This window comes from Anoplopoma fimbria, chromosome 18 (assembly GCF_027596085.1).
Source record: "Anoplopoma fimbria isolate UVic2021 breed Golden Eagle Sablefish chromosome 18, Afim_UVic_2022, whole genome shotgun sequence".
Taxonomy (NCBI): domain Eukaryota; kingdom Metazoa; phylum Chordata; class Actinopteri; order Perciformes; family Anoplopomatidae; genus Anoplopoma; species Anoplopoma fimbria.
The window spans coordinates 7,769,165-7,788,737 of record NC_072466.1 but is presented as its reverse complement, the minus strand read 5'-3'; the positions used below and the strand labels follow the sequence as shown (position 1 = coordinate 7,788,737).

Genomic DNA, 19,573 nt, shown 5'->3' with positions numbered 1-19,573 from the left:
CTTTAGAAGTATAGGCTTAAGCTGTCACTATCTGTCAACGCCTGGCATCTCATTCATCTCCTCCGCTGCTAAAATGTGACAGCAGCCTCTCGGCGTCATCACCCCACTTTTCTTAAGTCTGAGACACTTGTTAGACAGCAACTGATACAGTTCACTTTGATGGGCTGACAAATTTCATTTTGAAGCTTTGCTCATTTGCATCCGAGTCAAGACGTGGGTGGCCTCCACGAGCAGGAAGCATTGCAATTGACAAGCGACGGAAAATGTTTCTGTTACTGTTCCATTTGTTGAGCAAGTGTCACACTCTGCAACTGTTTGGCAAGCCAACTTGAGGGCCTGAGTTGTGAAGGGGGTTTGGACAGAGTGTGCCGACGATATGGTTCAGTATGTAGGGAACAGTGCAGAACATGACGTCTGTGGGTTGTGTTTTTGTCGTGGAGTATTTGGCAATGGCACACAAAGTCAAACAACGGAAGGGTGCATTTCACTCCATATTTAGGTTGTGCATCTAACTGATACTGTGTGTTGTAAGTTTCCAGTTTAAATGTTGTTAATCATTGATTGAGTCTTGAATCATTAGACCACACTGGAGTAGCTCTGTAGGTCAGTCCCGTTTAAATCCACATTGGCTTTACATTACATTACATTACATTACAGCAGACGCTTTTATCCAAAGCGACTTACAATCAGTAGTATATTACATATCATTCACCCACTCACACACTGATGACAGGCTACCATGCAAGGTGCCACCATCAGACTCTAACTAACATTCATCATCCAGTCCACACCGATGGCAAGCCTTCAGGAGCAACTTGGGGTTAAGTGTCTTGCCCAAGGACACATCGACTGCCGAAGCCGGGTATCGAACCACTGACCCTCTGATTGGAGAACTACCTTGCTCTCCACTATGCCACAGCCGCTTTGCATTGACATCACACATACTCTGGAGTGTAAACTAGCTATGACTGACCACAGATCCCCTGACCACAGATCCCCTGACCACAGATCCCCCTCCCAGCTTGCTCCCACCTTAGCGCAACACCCATTTATTCTACATATACACACACACACACACACACACACACACACACACACACACACACACACACACACACACACACACACACACACACACACACACACACACACACACACACACACACACTGGTTATCTCCAGTGAGACATTAGTGACAGATCTATTGGTTGTGAGGGTAAGAGGTGGAATTGATGGAGAGACAGAGGGAGATAGAACTGCCAGGGAGAAATCCACAGCAAAGTGAAACCAAATGGAAAAAGAAAACTGAAGGTCTGCCGGAAAGAGAGCAGACTGATGGACAACAACACTGTCCTGTTTAAATTCTTACATGAGTCAACGTTGTTTCTCGGATCACACACTCAAATGCAAACACACACAGGGCACAGTGTGGCTTTGTCTTGCTCGTACTGTGATGACTCATTCTCTCCAGTCGCCCATGGGACTGGAGACACACACACACACACACACACACACACACACACACACACACACACACACACACACACAAAAGCAGGGAGCCATCTGATGGGTGAGATGATTGATAGGAGGGGGATGGCTATTATGATTGCAGTTGCAAGGACAACCTGGACACCTGCAGCAGCATTAGAGTGAATAGACTTGTGTGTGTTTAGGCGATGCTTTAGTTGATAGCTTTCACTGGAGTTCAGTTTATTATTAAATTTTTAATACAATGTTCATGTTCTCTATTGAAAATATGCCTCACGCTCTTATTTCAGTAACACCAGCCTGTGGTGAGCAACAACAACAAGGCCTTTTTGAAAAACGCCCCAGTCTTCTTATTGTTTATGTTACATAACAACACTAGTGGTGGAGCTTAAAAGGAGAATAAAGACAAACAAAAAAATGTCTAGGGTCCTGTTAATACCCAATTTACTTCTTTGACTTATTTTAATGAGCACTAATGGGCAAACAGAGGGAGCTGTGTAAAATGAGTGTTGTTACAGAGTGTGTCGGTGGATAGACTTGCACCTGCAGGCCAGAGGAGGAGGTTTGTGGGGAGAGAATTTCCCTCTGTATGGCACACATTATGAAATAGATCACATTGCCCTTTTTTACTTGTCATTTACCCATTTGATTTCCTATGATGTTTCTTTAAATAAAGAAAAAGTGTATGCACATGTTAAAACAGCATCAAATGAAGTGTATTGGCCATTTACTTGTTCGAACACTGAATCTGCAGTAATGAGAGCTGAAGTGAACCTCTGCAGAATAAAATGGTTTAGATATTCTAGCTAAATTATTTGGCTTGCTTAACCTATTTGAATGTCTGACTCAGTTGTTCCCAACCTGTGGATTGGGTCACAAAGGGCTAAATCTGAGGGATTACAAGATAATAAATGGGATAGGAAAGCAAAACAGACTCAATTATATTTATTTCTCAAGACATTACTGTAATATTTGCATTTGTATCCATGGATTATTAAAGCATTAAGCATTGATAAACTTTGTGATGTCTTTGACCAATACAATGTTGTTATAAGTGATAGAAATGGTGACCAAGCTATGAAAATAAGACTTAAATTCTACTAAATTTGATCCTTTAAATGAAGACCGAGCATTGCATTCACTGTCTACAGTGTGTGTGTGTGTGTGTGTGTGTGTGTGTGTGTGTGTGTGTGTGTGTGTGTGTGTGTGTGTGTGTGTGTGTGTGTGTGTGTGTGTGTGTGTGTGTGTGTGTGATGGAGGTGACCAATGATACTGCAGTTGTTGTGTGTCATAAGGTACAGTGACTTAATGACTGACTACTAACACAAAGCATTCATTGACACTCTCTCTATCTCACTCTGTATTTTTACCTTGCAACCTTTGCTCTTGTCATGGCCGCTGGTTTGCCCACTGGCGGGGCACGGCGAGCACGGCTCCTGGTGGTAGTACTGTCCTGCCTGCAGGCCGCCATAGTGACAGCAGCCGTAAGGTGAGGGGAAGTGTGAGTACCACAGGTCGTCGGCCAGTGGACACTTTGGACAGGAGTAAATGAGACCTTTCCCTTGGGCCTTCTCAACGCTCACCTTCGGGTTCCGCATCCATCTTCGTACCTGCACACGAAATAAGCGTCAAGGTCTAGAGCAGTTTGAGAAAAAACATATTTTAATGGAAAAAGTTTGGATTGATGTTCTTTACAAACACACACACTGTTAGCCCTGCCGATGCAACCTTTGATCAGAGGAGTTTCTCATCATCTCAAGATACACACACACACACACCGAATTACACTTCAAAGAGGCACAATTGTCTGCCACACATTGAACTAATGAATAAGAAAGGGGAACACACACAGAATGGCATATGAACCCACACACACCAGTACAAAGCACAAGTTTAAGGGAACCCTCCAATATGACTGAGACTAACTTCTATTCAAGATTCTTCAAAATCTTTGGCTTTGATTTGACTTCTGTTTATGTCGGCAATACATGGGAAAGCTCTCTCTGCAGAAGGGGACTTCAATCCATATGTGGCCATTACCATGAATTATTACAAACTAAAACCCTTCTAGTCACAAACAGATGTTCTAATTATGTAAACAACGAGCGAGACATTGTGCTTAATGGTGAGAATTCACACACACACACAAGTTGTTGCATGCAAGCTCAATGCATACACACACACATCTCTCCTGCAGTGACTAAGGCTTCCCAGAAAAGCACTGTCACTAAAATCCGGTGTGTAAGGGTGTGTGGGTGTGTTTTGGGGAGAGAAAAATAGGGGAGGTTTGGTGAAAGTGAAGAGGAAACTGAAAAAGAGGCACATGGAAGACAGGAGGATAGTGACAGGGAAAGAAAAGCAAAATTTTCAGGAGAGGCTTGAGGAACACACAACGCCGTGTGTGACTGAGCAGGACAGAGTCCAGACAGCTTTGCACACACACACACACACACACACACACACACACACACACACACACACACACACACACACACACACACACACACACACACACACACACACACACACACACACACACACACACACACACACATATACACACACAGGGATTGCATGCCTTAGTCGAAGGGTAGCCAGACAGCACGTCAAGGCATGTCGGGTCTGAAGGAGACTTGGAAAAACACTCCAGCAGGTCACCACAAAAACAAACCAGCTACTGTAGGATTAGCACACACATCTCAAGACACACACCTCCGTTAAATTAAGAGTATACTACCACACAAGTGTCTTCACACAGAATATTAAACGTTGGATTGGCACTACATCCAATTAGAGTATTCTTTCCTTTTTTTTTATTTGCCATCACATTCAAAGCAGAGTGAGACATATTTTGGCATTAACCTGTGGATCAAACAGTGTGCTATCGTACCTCTTGTTTAACTTGTCACTCTGACCATGAAAGTGATGAGGTGTCATGCAAAGCTTAACATTTATTCACCCTAAGTCTCAAAAACACAGTGCTCACAGCAGTAGGAATATGTTTGTGGCCCACCTTAAAATTCACTGACGAGCCATACATTACATCATCTTCTGATGGGTTTGTTCGTCTATGTGTAACACGTCAAATGCTGCTGAATATACTTTGATGCAACTTCGGGGAAATGTTGCATTTCAGAATTTCCCATATTGCCATAATGGCAATCGATGCAGTCCAAACTCACAGACACAAACACACACACAAAGAGCCATTGATTTTAAATTTCCTTCCATAATTTCCCTTACTCATTTGTATGATACAGTGCTCTGTCAGGAATGCTCACCCCATTATGTAATCAGGCTTATGTAGACACAAATAGAGAGACCCTTAACAGCAGCAGGCATTCATTCTGATTTGGAGGCTATGTACTGATGCATATCTGGAAGCTTCTGTTTTTTTGGTATAGTGGAGCAGAGAAGGATAGACAGTTGTATACAGAAATATGCAAAAGAAAGGCAAGAATAGCTATATTTACCATAGATAGATGCATAGATCATTAGAGCTTCAGGCTTTTAATTGCTGATTAATATTTCAATAAGTTTTTTTTAATCCCATGGGAGACTCATCGCAGCAGAATGTGCCTGTGGGAGTGTACGTGTGTTTGTGCGTGGGTGTTAACACAACACAATCTGCTCATATTAACAGGCCGAGTCCTCAGGGATCCACACCATACTGTCAGCCATCTGAGAGCAACACACACTTTGGAAAACCCTACTGCGAGAAAGAACCCAAGACTAGAAAAGTATCTCAATCTTCACAGCAACCTAAAAGCAAGGACTATTTATCAAGCACATACATGATGGTTGATGTTTCCAAATGTTATCCTGGAATATTTTCACTCACTGAGGCTGAAAATGTGTTTAAATTGAACATAACAACCTGTGCAATAAACTCTGGAAAAAATTCCCAAAGCATTACTGTGATTATTGAGTAAATGCATCAATCCGCCTATCCTCCACAAGCTGGAAATAATGTTAGTCACTTCCTTCCCATCATTCCCCCGAAGTCATATTGCTCAGTGTTTTTCTTTTGATCTCATGTAAATTTGCGGCAAATTATTCATATCTAAGGGAGCAGAAGTTTAACAGTTTGTCAAGCTCGGCGTGTTTTGAGTGAGTGTAACAAACACTAATTGGGGTTTTGACAGATAAAAGCACATATACTTAAGCTCACAAGTCCAACAAACCCCCGATTAAGTCATTCAGTTGGACATTAATTCACAGTTTACTATGGCATTAATTACATTAACAACTCACTGGGTAACAATGGGCATCCAAATGCATCAACTCTTTAATGAAACTCTGTTGCTTTTCTACTTTCTTAATTTCTTCATTAGCATTTAGCACAAGGTATGTCAGAGTATCATTCACATGCATATTGAAATAGATTTTTTATTCTGTTTATGGCTATAATGGCTATGACAATTGTTTTTTATCAATAAATTCATTCAAATTTGAAAAGTCATAAAACCTGACTTTTTTTGCACCTTTGCTCGAAAAATGTCGGATAATTACTGATGACAAAATGATCAATCAATTATCAAGCTAGTTGCTGATTATTTTCAGTTTATCAATTTTTTTTCTTCTTAGCTCTTGATATGTCATTTTTCTTATGCATACCATGCATATATTTCAAGCACAAGAAAATCTACTTCTTTCTAATACGGCATACTTTGTAAACGGTTAACAATTCTTAGTAACATTAATTATCATTAGTAAACTGTTATTCCACTTTAATAGTCTACAAAGTTATCAGTTTGATATTTTGGTCGTAACTCTTCAATTTATTGGTCCAAGACATGTATATGTGAAATTGTAATGCTGCTGCTGCTAAAAAGTAAACATAACTGCAATTTGAATTAAGTTGGATGGGGGAAGTGTGCCTAAATGAAGTGTGCCTGAATAGAAAGCGGTACAAAATGTTGAAGTCAGCCGCACACCCAACACAAACACGCCAACCAAGAAAACCAATTAATTAATGCAAACCATTAACATTGCACAGCAAATGAGCCTTGTGACAGCACTGCAGCATTATGCAGGATTTGCTGAGTAGATCCTAAACTGTAGGACCTCGCCAGCTCAGTGATGTCATGTTTTCTACACAACAGACACTTGTGGGTTCTGTAATGCAACAGTGTTTTGGAGCACACACACACACACACACACACACACACACACACACACACACACACACACACACACACACACACACACACACACACACACACACACACACACACACACACACACACACACAAGCACAGAGAGACACACACACAGTAAACACAAGTACGCAGGGAGACAAATCTTGTGCCCGATTAGCAAGGCTTAGCTTTTACAATGACATCATCTTTGGCACACACACACACACACAAACACACAGAAGGAGCGAGAGGGAACACTCCGGCTGTGACACCTCCTCTCGCTGCCAACATGCTTCTCACTCTGGTGATGGAGGTGCAAGTGTAGACACACACGCACACTCAGATGCATCAATCCCAACAAGTCTGTGTGTCACCCAAACTGACCTTTCTCTTGACAAACTGGAAAGCAGAGCACTTCTTAAAGGAAAAGGCAGTCTTCTCCCCACCTCCTCCACCTCCTCCGCCTCCTCCTACTCCTCCTCCTCCTCCCCCGTTTACCAGCTTCATGGCCGACACCGGCACTCCGCTTGAGTCCGTAGATCCCAGCGTGACGGACAGACTGACAGGGATTCAAACAGAAAGAGGAAGAGTTGTTTTTAAGGCATGAGGAGAGTGCGAGTGCGGGACATTAAATGATAAGGATGCTTCTGTGTTGAGAGAGAGAGAGGGAGCGAGAGAGAGAGAGAGAGAGAGAGAGAGAGAGAGGTGGCAAAAAGAGAGTGTGAGAAAGAGAGTGAGGGGAGGTGGAGGTGGAGGTGGAGAAAACAGATGGACTACAAAAAAGGAGAGGGACAGAGGCAGGATGCTGCAATGAAAATTAAATCACTGAAACAACTTGGTGTCAGAATGGAGAAAAAAACAGGGAGGATGTGAGAGAGAATGCATACAAAATGATGGAGAGAGGAGGAGGAGGAGGAGGAGGAGGAGGAGGAGGAGGAGGAGGAGGAGGAGGAGGAGGAGGAGGAAGGTACCAGCTCCTGTTGCTGTGAGGAGAAAACAGCTCTGTTTACAGCCAGGAGTCAGAAAGCATCTCTGTGAACTGTCTGCTGTGTGTGTGTGTGTGTGTGTGTGTGTGTGTGTGTGTGTGTGTGTGTGTGTGTGTGTGTGTGTGTGTGTGTGTGTGTGTGTGTGTGTGTGTGTGTGTTTGTGTGTGTGTGTGTGTGTGTGTGTGTGTGTGTGTGTGTGTGTAGTTTATCCATGTGTGTGTATTGACATGCAGAGTGTGTTTCGTTTCCATACCTTTATACTGGTGTGTTGGCTGGTTCCGCTGCAGCTTTAACAGCCTCTTCTTATCCAAGGACTCCTCCGAAAAACTGGTCCCAGATCAGATGCACTGACTCCTTGCTCCTCAGGTACAAGTGTCCCTTTCCCTGTTGTCACTGAAGTATGCTCCAATGCCCAAAAGAGGGGTGGGGAGAAGAGGAGGGGGAGTCTGCGAGGATGTCCGTATCAGTAAGAGTTTCTCAGCATGTGATGTGTGTGTGTGTGTGTGTGTAGTCAGTGCTGCTGTTTCCAGAGCACTGTGAGTGAATGCATTGATGCCGTGGTGTCCGCCTGTAAACAAACACCCAGGAAGTGTTTGTATGAGAGGAGTGTGTGTTTGTGTGTGTGTGTGTGTGATGTGTCCAGCTGCAGTCCTCTGGCTCACACCAGCGCTACTTTATCAATGAAAGACTCTGCAGTGTGTTAACACTCTCTCACTCTCTCTCTCTCTCTCTCACTCCTTCTCACTCCTTCTCTCTCCTTCTCTCCCTCTCTCATCACCAAACTGCCCTCCCCCATTTCCGCCGCTCGCTCAATTTTTCTACTGCAGTCGATGGTGGCACCTCCCTCTCTCTCCATCTCCCTCCTCCTTCCATCCACCCCACCTCACACTTCATCCTCTCATGATTTCTTTATCATTTCTTGTCTGACTGAAGAGGACAGGGACACCCAAAAATATGTCCCCACCTCAGTAAGTGTGTGAGGGTTTAATGTAGTGTGCTACCTTTCCAGCTTTGGTCCAGATAGATTTCATACACACAAACAATGACACGCGCACACACACACACACACACACACACACACACACACACACACACACACACACACACACACACACACACACACACACACACACACACACACACACACACACACACCTCATCATACCTTTGTGTATGCCCTTGAAGTTTAATTTCCTGATGTGACCAAAGAACGATAAAGCTGAATCATTTTCCTTTTATGAGTCCACTTTACGTGCACAACGAACCTGGCGACAAAAATAAAATAATTCTAGTTGTGAGCCAGCTATATTGCATTAAACATAAATAATAATATATTCAATATTAAGCCAAAATAAAGAACTGTTTAATTTTTTACAACCCTTTAAATATAGATGTTTTTTTTATTATTGAAATAATTGCTGTATGTTATGCAGCTTTTTCTGTCTTCTTCACTTATCAGTTAAAAGCTGATGTTTACTGGCTTCACCCATTCAGGCTCATCTCATTCACTGTCCCTACTTATACCTACAAAGGTAATGCAACTTCATTTATATATAACTCAGGTGATCATTCTTCCAGGACGTGCAGGCCCAATGATCGATGGGGTTGCTGGACATTGATAGGACAACGCACCAAAAAATGAAACATAACTTTTCATGCACTATCATGCAAACCGTTGTATGAGGATGAGTTGACTCATGATGAGGAAATTAGATTTAACTTGACCTTTGTCGGCTCTAGCTCACAAACTCGAATGGCCTGAGGCTTTTCTAGCAGCTAATGTCAGAGTGTGACTTGAATTATAATTGGGGCTGGATCCAAAGCAATGTTTGTGTGGCTTTCTTTTCTTTGTTTTTATACCAGAAGTAACTGCTCTTATCTGATTAGTTCTTGTTTGTTAAGAGTCAGTGAAAACAGTTTTTACCATGGTTGGTTGGAGTGAAAACCAAGACCCTTGGTCTTTGAATCTACATGACTGTTAGTTGTTGCTGTCTGTAAATTGGTCACTTTGAATCAGTTCAAAAGCATCAGCATTTTTAAAGGAATTCTTTGACATTAAGGGAAATTTGTTTAATACCAATTTTACATATCTATGCTAAACATGAATGAAGCCAGCAGGTCATTGGCTGAACTAACTTAATGCATAAACAAAGATAGAAGTAAGAAAATGCTGCCTTTGCCCCATCGAAAGGAAGAATTAGAAAGATGCTCCCTAATTAACATGTTATATTATGTTTGTAAAAACAAGACTTTGTTACTTTTGAGAGAACATTCTTAGAGGTACAAATCAGAAGTTGAAATGAATTACACAACACTTTTCAAACCAATAGACTCAAAAGCCTGTCACAGTCACTACTTGATCCAGTATCTTCTGGTGGCTAATGTTTGCAAAATTCAGGCAATAAGGCTGTTTTATATATCAGACAATACATAGTCCCTTTACTGCCTTTATGATATTTCCCAATGTGCCACTACAGTGGCTTTTAGCCCCAGTGGAACTTCTTGGCCAAAAGCAAAAAAGTTTATTTCCCCCAAAAACTGATCCTTTAAAAAATGAATCACGCCAGATTAAGTACTGCTGCCTTTCAGTCACGTTTTATCATACTTGCTCTTTATGCTCTAATTATGTAAGTAGATGTGTCCTTTATTGTGAAAATATTTGCTCCAGTGACAGTTAACTTACTCTGCAAAAGTTGTACTAGCAACTGCAGAAAATGCTGTAAATGCACAATTTGATTTGCAGAAAATATATTGAACTAAATAAGTTTGCCAATTAGAAAGAAAGGTTAAGAACCGGATAATTCAATGAGGGGAAAAAACACCACCTCATCTCACTGTGTAAATTACAAGGTGCTCCTTAACAACACTCTCACTTAAACTCTCATTATGGAGCGGGCAAACCAGTTTGCCTCAGCTTCATATTGAGATGGATGTATCTTTCCCAGCGGGGGAAACAGTGACTGTGCAGTATTCTGTAATCAGGTTCAGTCAGAGTCAATCAACCGTGACTCAGCGGTAATGACACGGAACAATGATTGGTGAAATCAGCTTTGCACCCAGCTGGATGAAACGCGAGGGTGGCCTGCAATTTACCAATGGAGGCAAACAATGTATTTTATTTTACAGAAAAGCTTTTCGGGCTTTGTTTTTTGGTTTCACCGGCATCTGTTAAAATCTAATTTTCCAGTAAAATATATCATTATTAAAAATATTGTTCAAACTTTATATACTTCACCTGGTTTAATCAACATTCTTAGTCCTTAGAGTTGTTTTTAACTTGAGCCCTCGAAAGGTTTTAATTGAAAGAGCTACTCGTAAATAGCACACAAAGATATGCAAGAATGTTTTTGCTATTAAATGCATTTTTTATATTTGCCTCACTGCATTTAGTTAATAGAATAAGGAGAAGAAAAAGCATATTTTGGCTATGAATATTCTATCATCAGTGGTTCGCTTTGGTGAATCCAGTCAAAAACCAAGCCTGACAAAATATCTCCTCATAGTTCTGTAAGGTGCTATTATATAGTCTGACAGCAACAACACTCTTACATAACTGCAACTCTCACTCACTCAAATACATAGCTCTATAGCACATCAATTATTCTGTTATCTCCCAAAAGACCCAAAGATTCTCTGCAGCTCTTGTGAATTCAAATGCAGCGAATAAATATTTAATAACAAGCTTTTTTAAATGGTTCAGAGAATTGCCAAATTTATCGCAGTCAATAAATTATGGATTTTCCTAAAAGTGAGCTAGATACAGATTTCATATATAACCCCTCCTCTTCAAATACAGCCTCAAACACTGAACGCCACTTGATCAGTGGCGTTCAGTGTTTATAGGCATTTTCATGCTTGTCATTTATCCAGAATAATCAGACAGTATACCTCCGACCGAGAACTTTTAATAGAAAGCCAAGTGAGGCAGTTTTGAGTCCTTGTGATGGTCAGAGGTGGTTTACACTTTGTATCTCAGTCTGCTAATGAGCTCCACTGGGCATGTTTTGTTCATATACCGAAGCCGACCTGGTAAAAAGAAAAACATCTCTGCTAATCCTCCTCAACCCTTTTAGAGAGAAAAAACACCCCAACTGAACTCGCCTCACTGATAAAACCAGTGCATCTTAGGGACAGCACAAAACTAACGCATTGAGAAAATATTGTTCTATTACATTATTTTGTCCGCTATTTTTTAATCTTTAAAACTCCATCAACTACAGTGCTTGAGAGATTTCTGAAAAATTCATTATCCAGCCAAACGATGAATCCTAGAGCAAAGGGCAGCAAAAGATCATCGATGGAAATTAATTATTCTTGTCTTTATTCTTGCTCTACAAGCCAAACATAGTGCAAAGAGGTTTCCACCTTTAGAACTAGTTTAACAACATTCACATTAACAGGAAGTTGCATTTGCAAAAAAAGAGTAAATCAACATTGCAGATGAGACGATGATGAAAAGATGCATCTTTGGCAGCATAGCTTCCTCTCTCTCACTATGTATTTTGCTCACTATATGCTTTTTTTTCTGGGCATGTACAGGCTGCCCACTGACACCCAGAAGGTGAGCTCATCACTGGGAACAATGCCCTGAACTCCCTCCACCCCGTGTACCTGACTGCAAGCATCTCTGTGTTGTGCAAGTTGTTTTCTGAGACAGGTTCAAATCAACTGGCTTTAAGAGAAGCTGCTCTCGACTCAGACTCACTTTCATGAATTAACCATATTCCTGCTCTGCTTTTTACAGGCTACAGCAAAGAGCATCTACAGAAGTGCTTCTCTCAAACACCAAAATAGTAACTCCACCTTGCAGACTTTTTGACACTAAGCTCTCTATTCCTTCAAATCTGATTCCCAAGGGGAAAAATCTGCATCTATAGGTGTGTGTGCATTGCTCTGGCGCGTGGTAGCGTGTGAGATTGTTAGCACATATGCAAAGTTATAACATTTCTTCTTTGTGTGAATAATCTCAGGAAGCAGAGGTGTTGGAATGAGGATCATGAAACAAGATAAGAAGTAGGTGTGTGTGTTTTTGTGTGTGTGTGTGTGTGTGTGTGTGTGTGTGTGTGTGTGTGTGTGTGTGTGTGTGTGTGTGTGTGTGTGTGTGTGTGTGTGTGTGTGTGTGTGTGTGTGTGTGTGTGTGTGTGTGTGTGTTATGGCATAACAATAACTGTGATTTAGTGAAGGCCACCTGCAAGCAAATACAAACTGTTGACAGGTGCAGTTAACCACATTAATTCACTTTGACAGCCACATTTGACTAATGAATAGAGTGTGGGTGTGTTTGTGTGTCTGTGTATGTGTATGTATATCCGTGTCTGTTATACTTTTTACTAGGTGTACTTTACCTCAAGGCTCTCCCGGGCCTCAAGTCAAGCTTACTGAATCTATCATTGCCTAACGAGCAGCACATACACAGCCACGTTCCTACTGTTGGTCTCAGTGTGTGTAAGAGAAAGATGCGTAGGAGTTGGTAGTTTTGGTGTTTGCAAAAGGAGGGCTGGGTTATGAGATTTCAGTGGGGTGCACACACATGCTAACTTGCCTATTGGTGCCTTTGTGTTAGGTTGTGTTGTTTTGTTTGCCAGCGTACAGTACCGTGTTGGTGTGTGTGTGTGTGTGTGTGTGTGTGTGTGTGTGTGTGTGTGTGTGTGTGTGTGTGTGTGTGTGTTCGTGTGTGTGTGTGCGCGTTGGTGTGCGTGGGTGGTGGGAGTGCAGCCATGAAACAAGTCCCAGTGGGACTGACAACACTGCAGTGCTGAGCTAAGGAGACAGAGGGGAAAGAACTGGAGAGGAGACAACCAATTACGATGGCTCACTGGTCGACTCTGATCAGTGTGCTCAGTCAGCTAAAACAGGAGCAGCGACTGCAACACGCAGCGGGTGAGACTCCCTCACTCAGGATTTACTTTACATAATGTTTCATTTGAAACTCAAAACGAGAATTACCGCATCACGGGTGCAAGCCTCCGCCAACTTCTAAATCAGTTTATCCTTGAGTCTAGGTTGATGTTTGTGCCAAAATTGAAGAAATTCCTTCCAGGAGTTCTTGAGGTAAAGAATGAACCAGAATGGAAAACCTAAAAACAAAATGCCACGGCTGTCACTGGAACAGAGGCATAAAAATGGTTTAGTGTCAGTGCTTTGCCGATGTGTGGAGTCAAGTCACATTACTTGGATTCGAGTCAGACACAAGTCATAAATTTAATGCATCAGACATGACCATATCAAAACAGACATGCTTCTCAGTTTAGACTTGGATAAGGCTGATATTCTTTTTTGTTTATATGGTATGCCTGTGTAGCTCAATGCAAATATAGGTTATCTTTCTGCGTCATTTACCTCAAATGCTGTCCTCAAACAATAACTGCATGCAATCAATGAATCACACAGTTGCACTGTGTGAAATGTTCCTGCATTACAATTTACAAGGGCATTAGGGTTTATCTTGAGTTAATCCCAGATATTCCTGCTGTAAAAAAATAAACAATCTTCAACTCAAGATCCAATTACTTTTGATGGTCTTGTGGTATCAGATGGTCCTCATGTATTTTATAGTTTGCTTTGTGGTCATGGAACTGTTCATATATTCAAACTAAATCACTTCTCATCTGTTTTGACTTAAAAATTATCTTTCCAAGTCATTCTTGAACTTGGAAACTACACTGACATCTCCTGATTTCCATATCTCCTGATTAAGACCATGTGATACAGTTAAATGCTTCAGAACAAGCGAGTAAGTGTTTGCTTTTTTTTCCTAAAGTACCTGAGCGATGCTTTCAAGCAGAATCTGCTCCTTAAGTTTGCACCAACCATCATTTATTTGCAATTGAGAGGAATAAGAAAGTTCCTGAAATTAAAGTGTGCATGCATTTGAGTCCATACTGATTACAATCTGGAGCTGACATTGACTCGTGACTGCTTCCTGTTTGACTGCTTTGCCCACAAGCAGAACTGAGACAATTTTAAAAACATGTGGTGCTGAGGTGTGTGGAGATGACTCTGATAGGTGGCGGAGGTGCTTTGGTTGAGTCACCTGACACACAGACATCTCATGTTCACCATCTCATGACTGAACGGTGGTGTGACATGTCTGCAGTACACGTGTGCAAAGAAAATTGGGATTGCATGCTGTAAGTTATGCAGTGTTCACAGAGTGTATATTATTATAGGAGTTATTTGTAATGATATCGATAGAAGAGTTGAGTGTTAAGTTATTTTAAAGCTCCTCAAAATAAAAGCACTTACACTGTATATGCACTCAGTCTGTAATTCTACACACAAAACAAAGTAATACTCAGGAATCAAAGACGAAACAGGGTGTGTGTGTGTGTGTGTGTGTGTGGTGTGTGTGTGTGTGTGTGTGTGTGTGTGTGTGTGTGTGTGTGTGTGTGTGTGTGTGTGTGTGTGTGTGTGTGTGTGTGTGTGTGTGTGTTTGTGTGTATGAGTGCACCCAGTGTTCGTTCAGGAGATTGACATGTTATAGCACATACTGTATCTGTGTATGTATATCCAAAGTCTAAAGTATTAGTATTGCATGATTTTTGTCAAAGGGTTTCCAAAGTGGCAAAATCCAAGGAAAGTGAAATATTTGGTTCCAAATTTAAACCTCTTTCAACCTAGCAGTTTAACTTAATTTATTTGGTGTGCATTTGGTGATTTCAGACATGGCATGTATTCAGTATTTTGCATTAGGCCTACATCAATCTTATCTTCATAAATGACAGCAAATAAAAGAACAATTTTGCACCAGATTGTAATCCATAACGATGGTGATTCATTGTCTGACTTCTTATCCACAAAAAACATAAAAAAAATATGCATGATGGATCCTATTGGGAACAAAGTCCTCATAATACTGTAGAATACTGTGCCATTTACATTAAGTTTTTTATATTTTAATGTTTTCTTTTGTAAATAAAAAGCCTACATATGTGTTGCCAAGGAAGAAACTGCCTATGTGAAAGCTGTGCACATGACCTGAAATGTAGAGAATGTGAAGTATGTGCTGTATGTGGGAAATGTCTTAGAAACGGCAGAAAGTGAAACCGTGACCCTGGCCACACACTGCATAGCTGACACGTTGATTTACCTGTTTTCTGTAGTCCGAGCAGGGCAGGTAGGAACATCCTGTCCTAGTCAGACTTTATTTTGAACAAACAAAAAAGGTGTGTTGAGTGCTCATATTGGAACAAATATTATTCAGGAACATTTATGAAATAAGGTGAGATATGTTTTTATAGCTTTTTGTAGCAGATTTTGGTGCAAACCTCTCCTCCCCTTTCTTGCCTGTCCATTTAGATCCAATATCTATTTAAAATATTCAGCTCTCTCTCCATCCGTCCATCTTTCTTGTGACCTTTTCAGTAATACAGTCTCCAATGGATGATTGGCAGGAATAAGCCGGGGGGAGTCAGGGACATATTACCTGTTCACACGCACACACACCTGAGTCATGTGTCTCTATGGAGATAGAGTGAAGGGCATTACGTCATATCTTTGGATCTTTGACTTGATAATGATCTTATTCTGCCTAGAAAACACAAAGGCAGGAATACACACACACACACACACACACACACACACACACACACACACACACACACACACACACACACACACACACACACACACACACACACACACAGTTTTGGTGAGTAAAGACAGCAAGAGTAAACCAAAGCACATGCAATTGGTCAACTAATCTTTTTCAGTTACAGTGACCAAAGATACTGACACTTATCTTTTTAAATGTAGAACCTTCTAAAGGGATTAACATTTAATTTGATTACCAGGAGAGGTTTCTAACCCAGACATTATGATTTCTTTACATAACAAAGGTGCACTTAGTTTTTGGCAGGTAAAATAGAATAGTAATAGATACCAAACTTACCATAAAGACAACACTCCATCATTCACAGCACAAATTTGTTCGTTATTAGTTGGGAGCCAAGGCACTAGTGAAAAAGATAAAGACCAACTTCTGTATCAAACCCTGATTTTTTTATTATCTCAACTGAGCTGAACTGCTGAAAAAGTTATGAGATTGGAAAGTTTTTTTGCGCAAGGCATGAAAAGTGTCTTTATTCATAAGGGATATATTTTTTAGACTGTTGAAAACTTTCTTTTGTAGGTTTAGTTTCTCCCAAAGTCTGCTAAATTCAGAATTTCAAGGCAGAGTCAGCGGATTACAGGGGAGTAGATATTGAGCCTGTGGTGTCTCTGCTTTGGAAATACAGTGAATCATAAATCTTATTTTATCCCTGTTGGCTATTGGTCCAAGCAATGTTCATGTCATGAGGGCATCAGTCCAATAGTGTCAACATGGGATTGTTAAAATCAATCTAAAGTAAATGTACATTTTAGAGGAAAACATACTGTAAAAAATTACAAGTTTTGCTCAAAGATAATGTAAAATCGAGAGAAGACCTGTACACAGTATATTCTGTTTTATTTTATTATATTTCTGTTATTCTGTTGTATTTTAGTTGTACTTACAAGAACCTAGGCTGTATTAATATAGGCCTTTGTTTTGACACACAGCTGGTTCATAGGTTACTCAACATGAGCAAAAAAAAGTCCTATTGTTCTCCATACTTTTCCCATTGTCCGTTCTCTTTCCATGTATGGTCCTTATCAAACCTTTACTTTTCCCTGTGCACCCTTCTCTGTCACTCTCATTGAGCCAGCTGCTAAATTCCAGCCTCTCCAGGAACAATGGGAAGCGTTGACTTCAGAGAGGCGATCCAGGCGATGCCTCTCAGATAAGGAAGTCTGCAGGAGCCACAGGGAGCATGCAGACGAGCAGCAGCACTATTTACAGACATGTTTTGTTTCTGCCTTTTGTCTCTCAGTGGGCTCACGACATGCCAATCATTTCCCTTTGCCCTTTTGGATATGAACGTTAATATTTACTCTTCACCCTTTAAGGTAATATCATGGGCTTAAACAACTATGATCCCTATCATCATGAGACCACCGGCAGCTGAATATCAGTTAAACAGATTCTAACTAATCTATTAGCATCAAATGCAATTTAATGTTGTTGTTGATGCATATTGATGCATAATATGTTATGAAAATATTATATATATATATAAAACATACTGCTGGCTGCCTGTTGTGCTATTGTTGGTACATTAAGGAGTTTCTGCTATTGCGCTTACAGAGTACAGGATGCCCCAAAGAACCGGGCCTTCAATAGAACAAAGAAAATCTAAGGAGAGACGAGAAAGGGGGATCACATAGGACTATGGTTATAGGAACATTTAACTAGGCAATACAAATCTAACAGGACTCTTCAAAACTCTTTTACACCCAAAACGTTGGATGCGCCTTGTATATAAAAATACCACAATGGAGAGGATGAGGAAGGAAAGAAAATATCCAGACTAATCAGATTAGTTTCATCTTTTTTTTTTTTTTTTTTTTTCTCAGACAGAATTCTGGGAATAAACAAAATCTGCAAAAAAGTGTTTTCGGGAGTCATTAATGAAAGTAGTTTGCTTTATATAGAATTATATCTTTCTCTCTTTTCTCTCCCTCTCTCTCTCTCTCTGTATATATATATTTTTATATATATATATATATATATATAAATATATAAATATATAGATATAAATTTCCCCGCTACAGGATTAACAAAGAATTTTTTTTATTTGATATATATATATAAATAATCTTTTTGTCACCCTATTACAACAGGCTTACAGGACAGGTCTTTCTTCTGCAAAAAAACTTCTTGTGAAGTTTATTCAAACACACTGCAACAACTGTATTTTTAAATTAAAGTCGTCATAGTATCGAATAATCTATATATCTATTTATTTTAAGATGGTATATATATTATATACTTTAAAAAAATGTCATACAATGTGGTTGTATATACACATATAGACTACACACATAGACTCATTCTATTCTCTACTGGCCTGAGGTTCACTTTGTCCTTTATTGTCCACTTCCTGCATCACAGTCAGCTGCTTCCTATCTGGCGCCACACCAACGAGCAAATGACGGCCCCCCATCGCCACGGTAACACTATGAGGGGGTCAAGAGCAGAGGGAGGAAATATGAGAAATGTTGATAGGAAGAAAAGGGACATTCCCGTGTTCAAACATGAGCAGATTGTGGAAATTGCAGACTGTTTTTGCAATGCAACAGGCGATTTAGCCTTATAAGGTGTTAGTTTGTGTCACAGATAATGCCTGGAAAATCCAGAAAAAAAGGACTTTCCCCTGGCAATAGCGAAACAACATTATTGAATGATACACAAGTCATATTTGATTGCATCCTTTATAAAAAACACAAAGGTTATTAACTGATCTTCTAATCATTCAAAGTTGCAAGGCTGATTACAAGGCTGGAGTGATTTTATTCGTTGTGAAAGATAAATCCTGAGTAAAGGCATCTACTTTAGCTGTAAGGTAAGAATTTCAATTTCATCATGAATGCCTTGGACACGTTCGGAGAGAGAGAGGGAGAGAGGGAGAGAGAGAGAGAGAGAGAGAGATGGGGGGAACCAGTTCAAAGTGAAATCCTGATAGATTCTGAGAAAAGATACGGAGAGATGAATGAAATACAGGGGAGTGTGCTGGAGGGGTGAGTTGATGTGAGAGAAAAGAAAAAGTTGAATATAAAGAGGAAAGAGAGAGAGAGAGAGAGAGAGAGAGAGAGAGAGAGAGAGAGAGAGAGAGAGATGAAGGCAGTGGGAGAAGAGAGAGCTGACAGGGGGGACAGCTCTCTTTCATAAAGAGCATTGGATATGAGCCTCAGTCTGTCTCCCCAGGGGATGTGGCCTGGTTTCTGTTTTCCCAATACACACATATCTGTCAGAAGAAGTTAACACTATATTAACCAAGAGCACACATACAAAGTATTTGCTCGGACTGAGGATTCAGATAAATTAATTAAAAAAATGTATGTCCTGAGACAAATTAATTTCTCCTTTGGTTCCTTTTCC

The 19,573-nt window shown here is 40.6% G+C and overlaps 1 protein-coding gene across 1 annotated transcript in view; it reads right to left on the bottom strand.

Annotated features, from left to right (window-relative positions):
* sgk1 (serum/glucocorticoid regulated kinase 1) overlaps nt 1–7,150 on the bottom strand; it is a 32,588-nt gene extending 25,438 nt beyond the window's left edge. Inside the window, exons 1-2 of the mRNA XM_054618084.1 lie at nt 7,013–7,150; nt 2,858–3,097 (exon numbers count right to left, since the gene is read on the bottom strand). Coding sequence (XP_054474059.1) covers nt 2,858–3,097; nt 7,013–7,135 — 363 coding nt within the window. The 5' untranslated portion in view covers nt 7,136–7,150. The remainder of the gene's footprint in view (nt 1–2,857; nt 3,098–7,012) is intronic.
* Between the last annotated feature and the right edge of the window lie 12,423 nt (nt 7,151–19,573).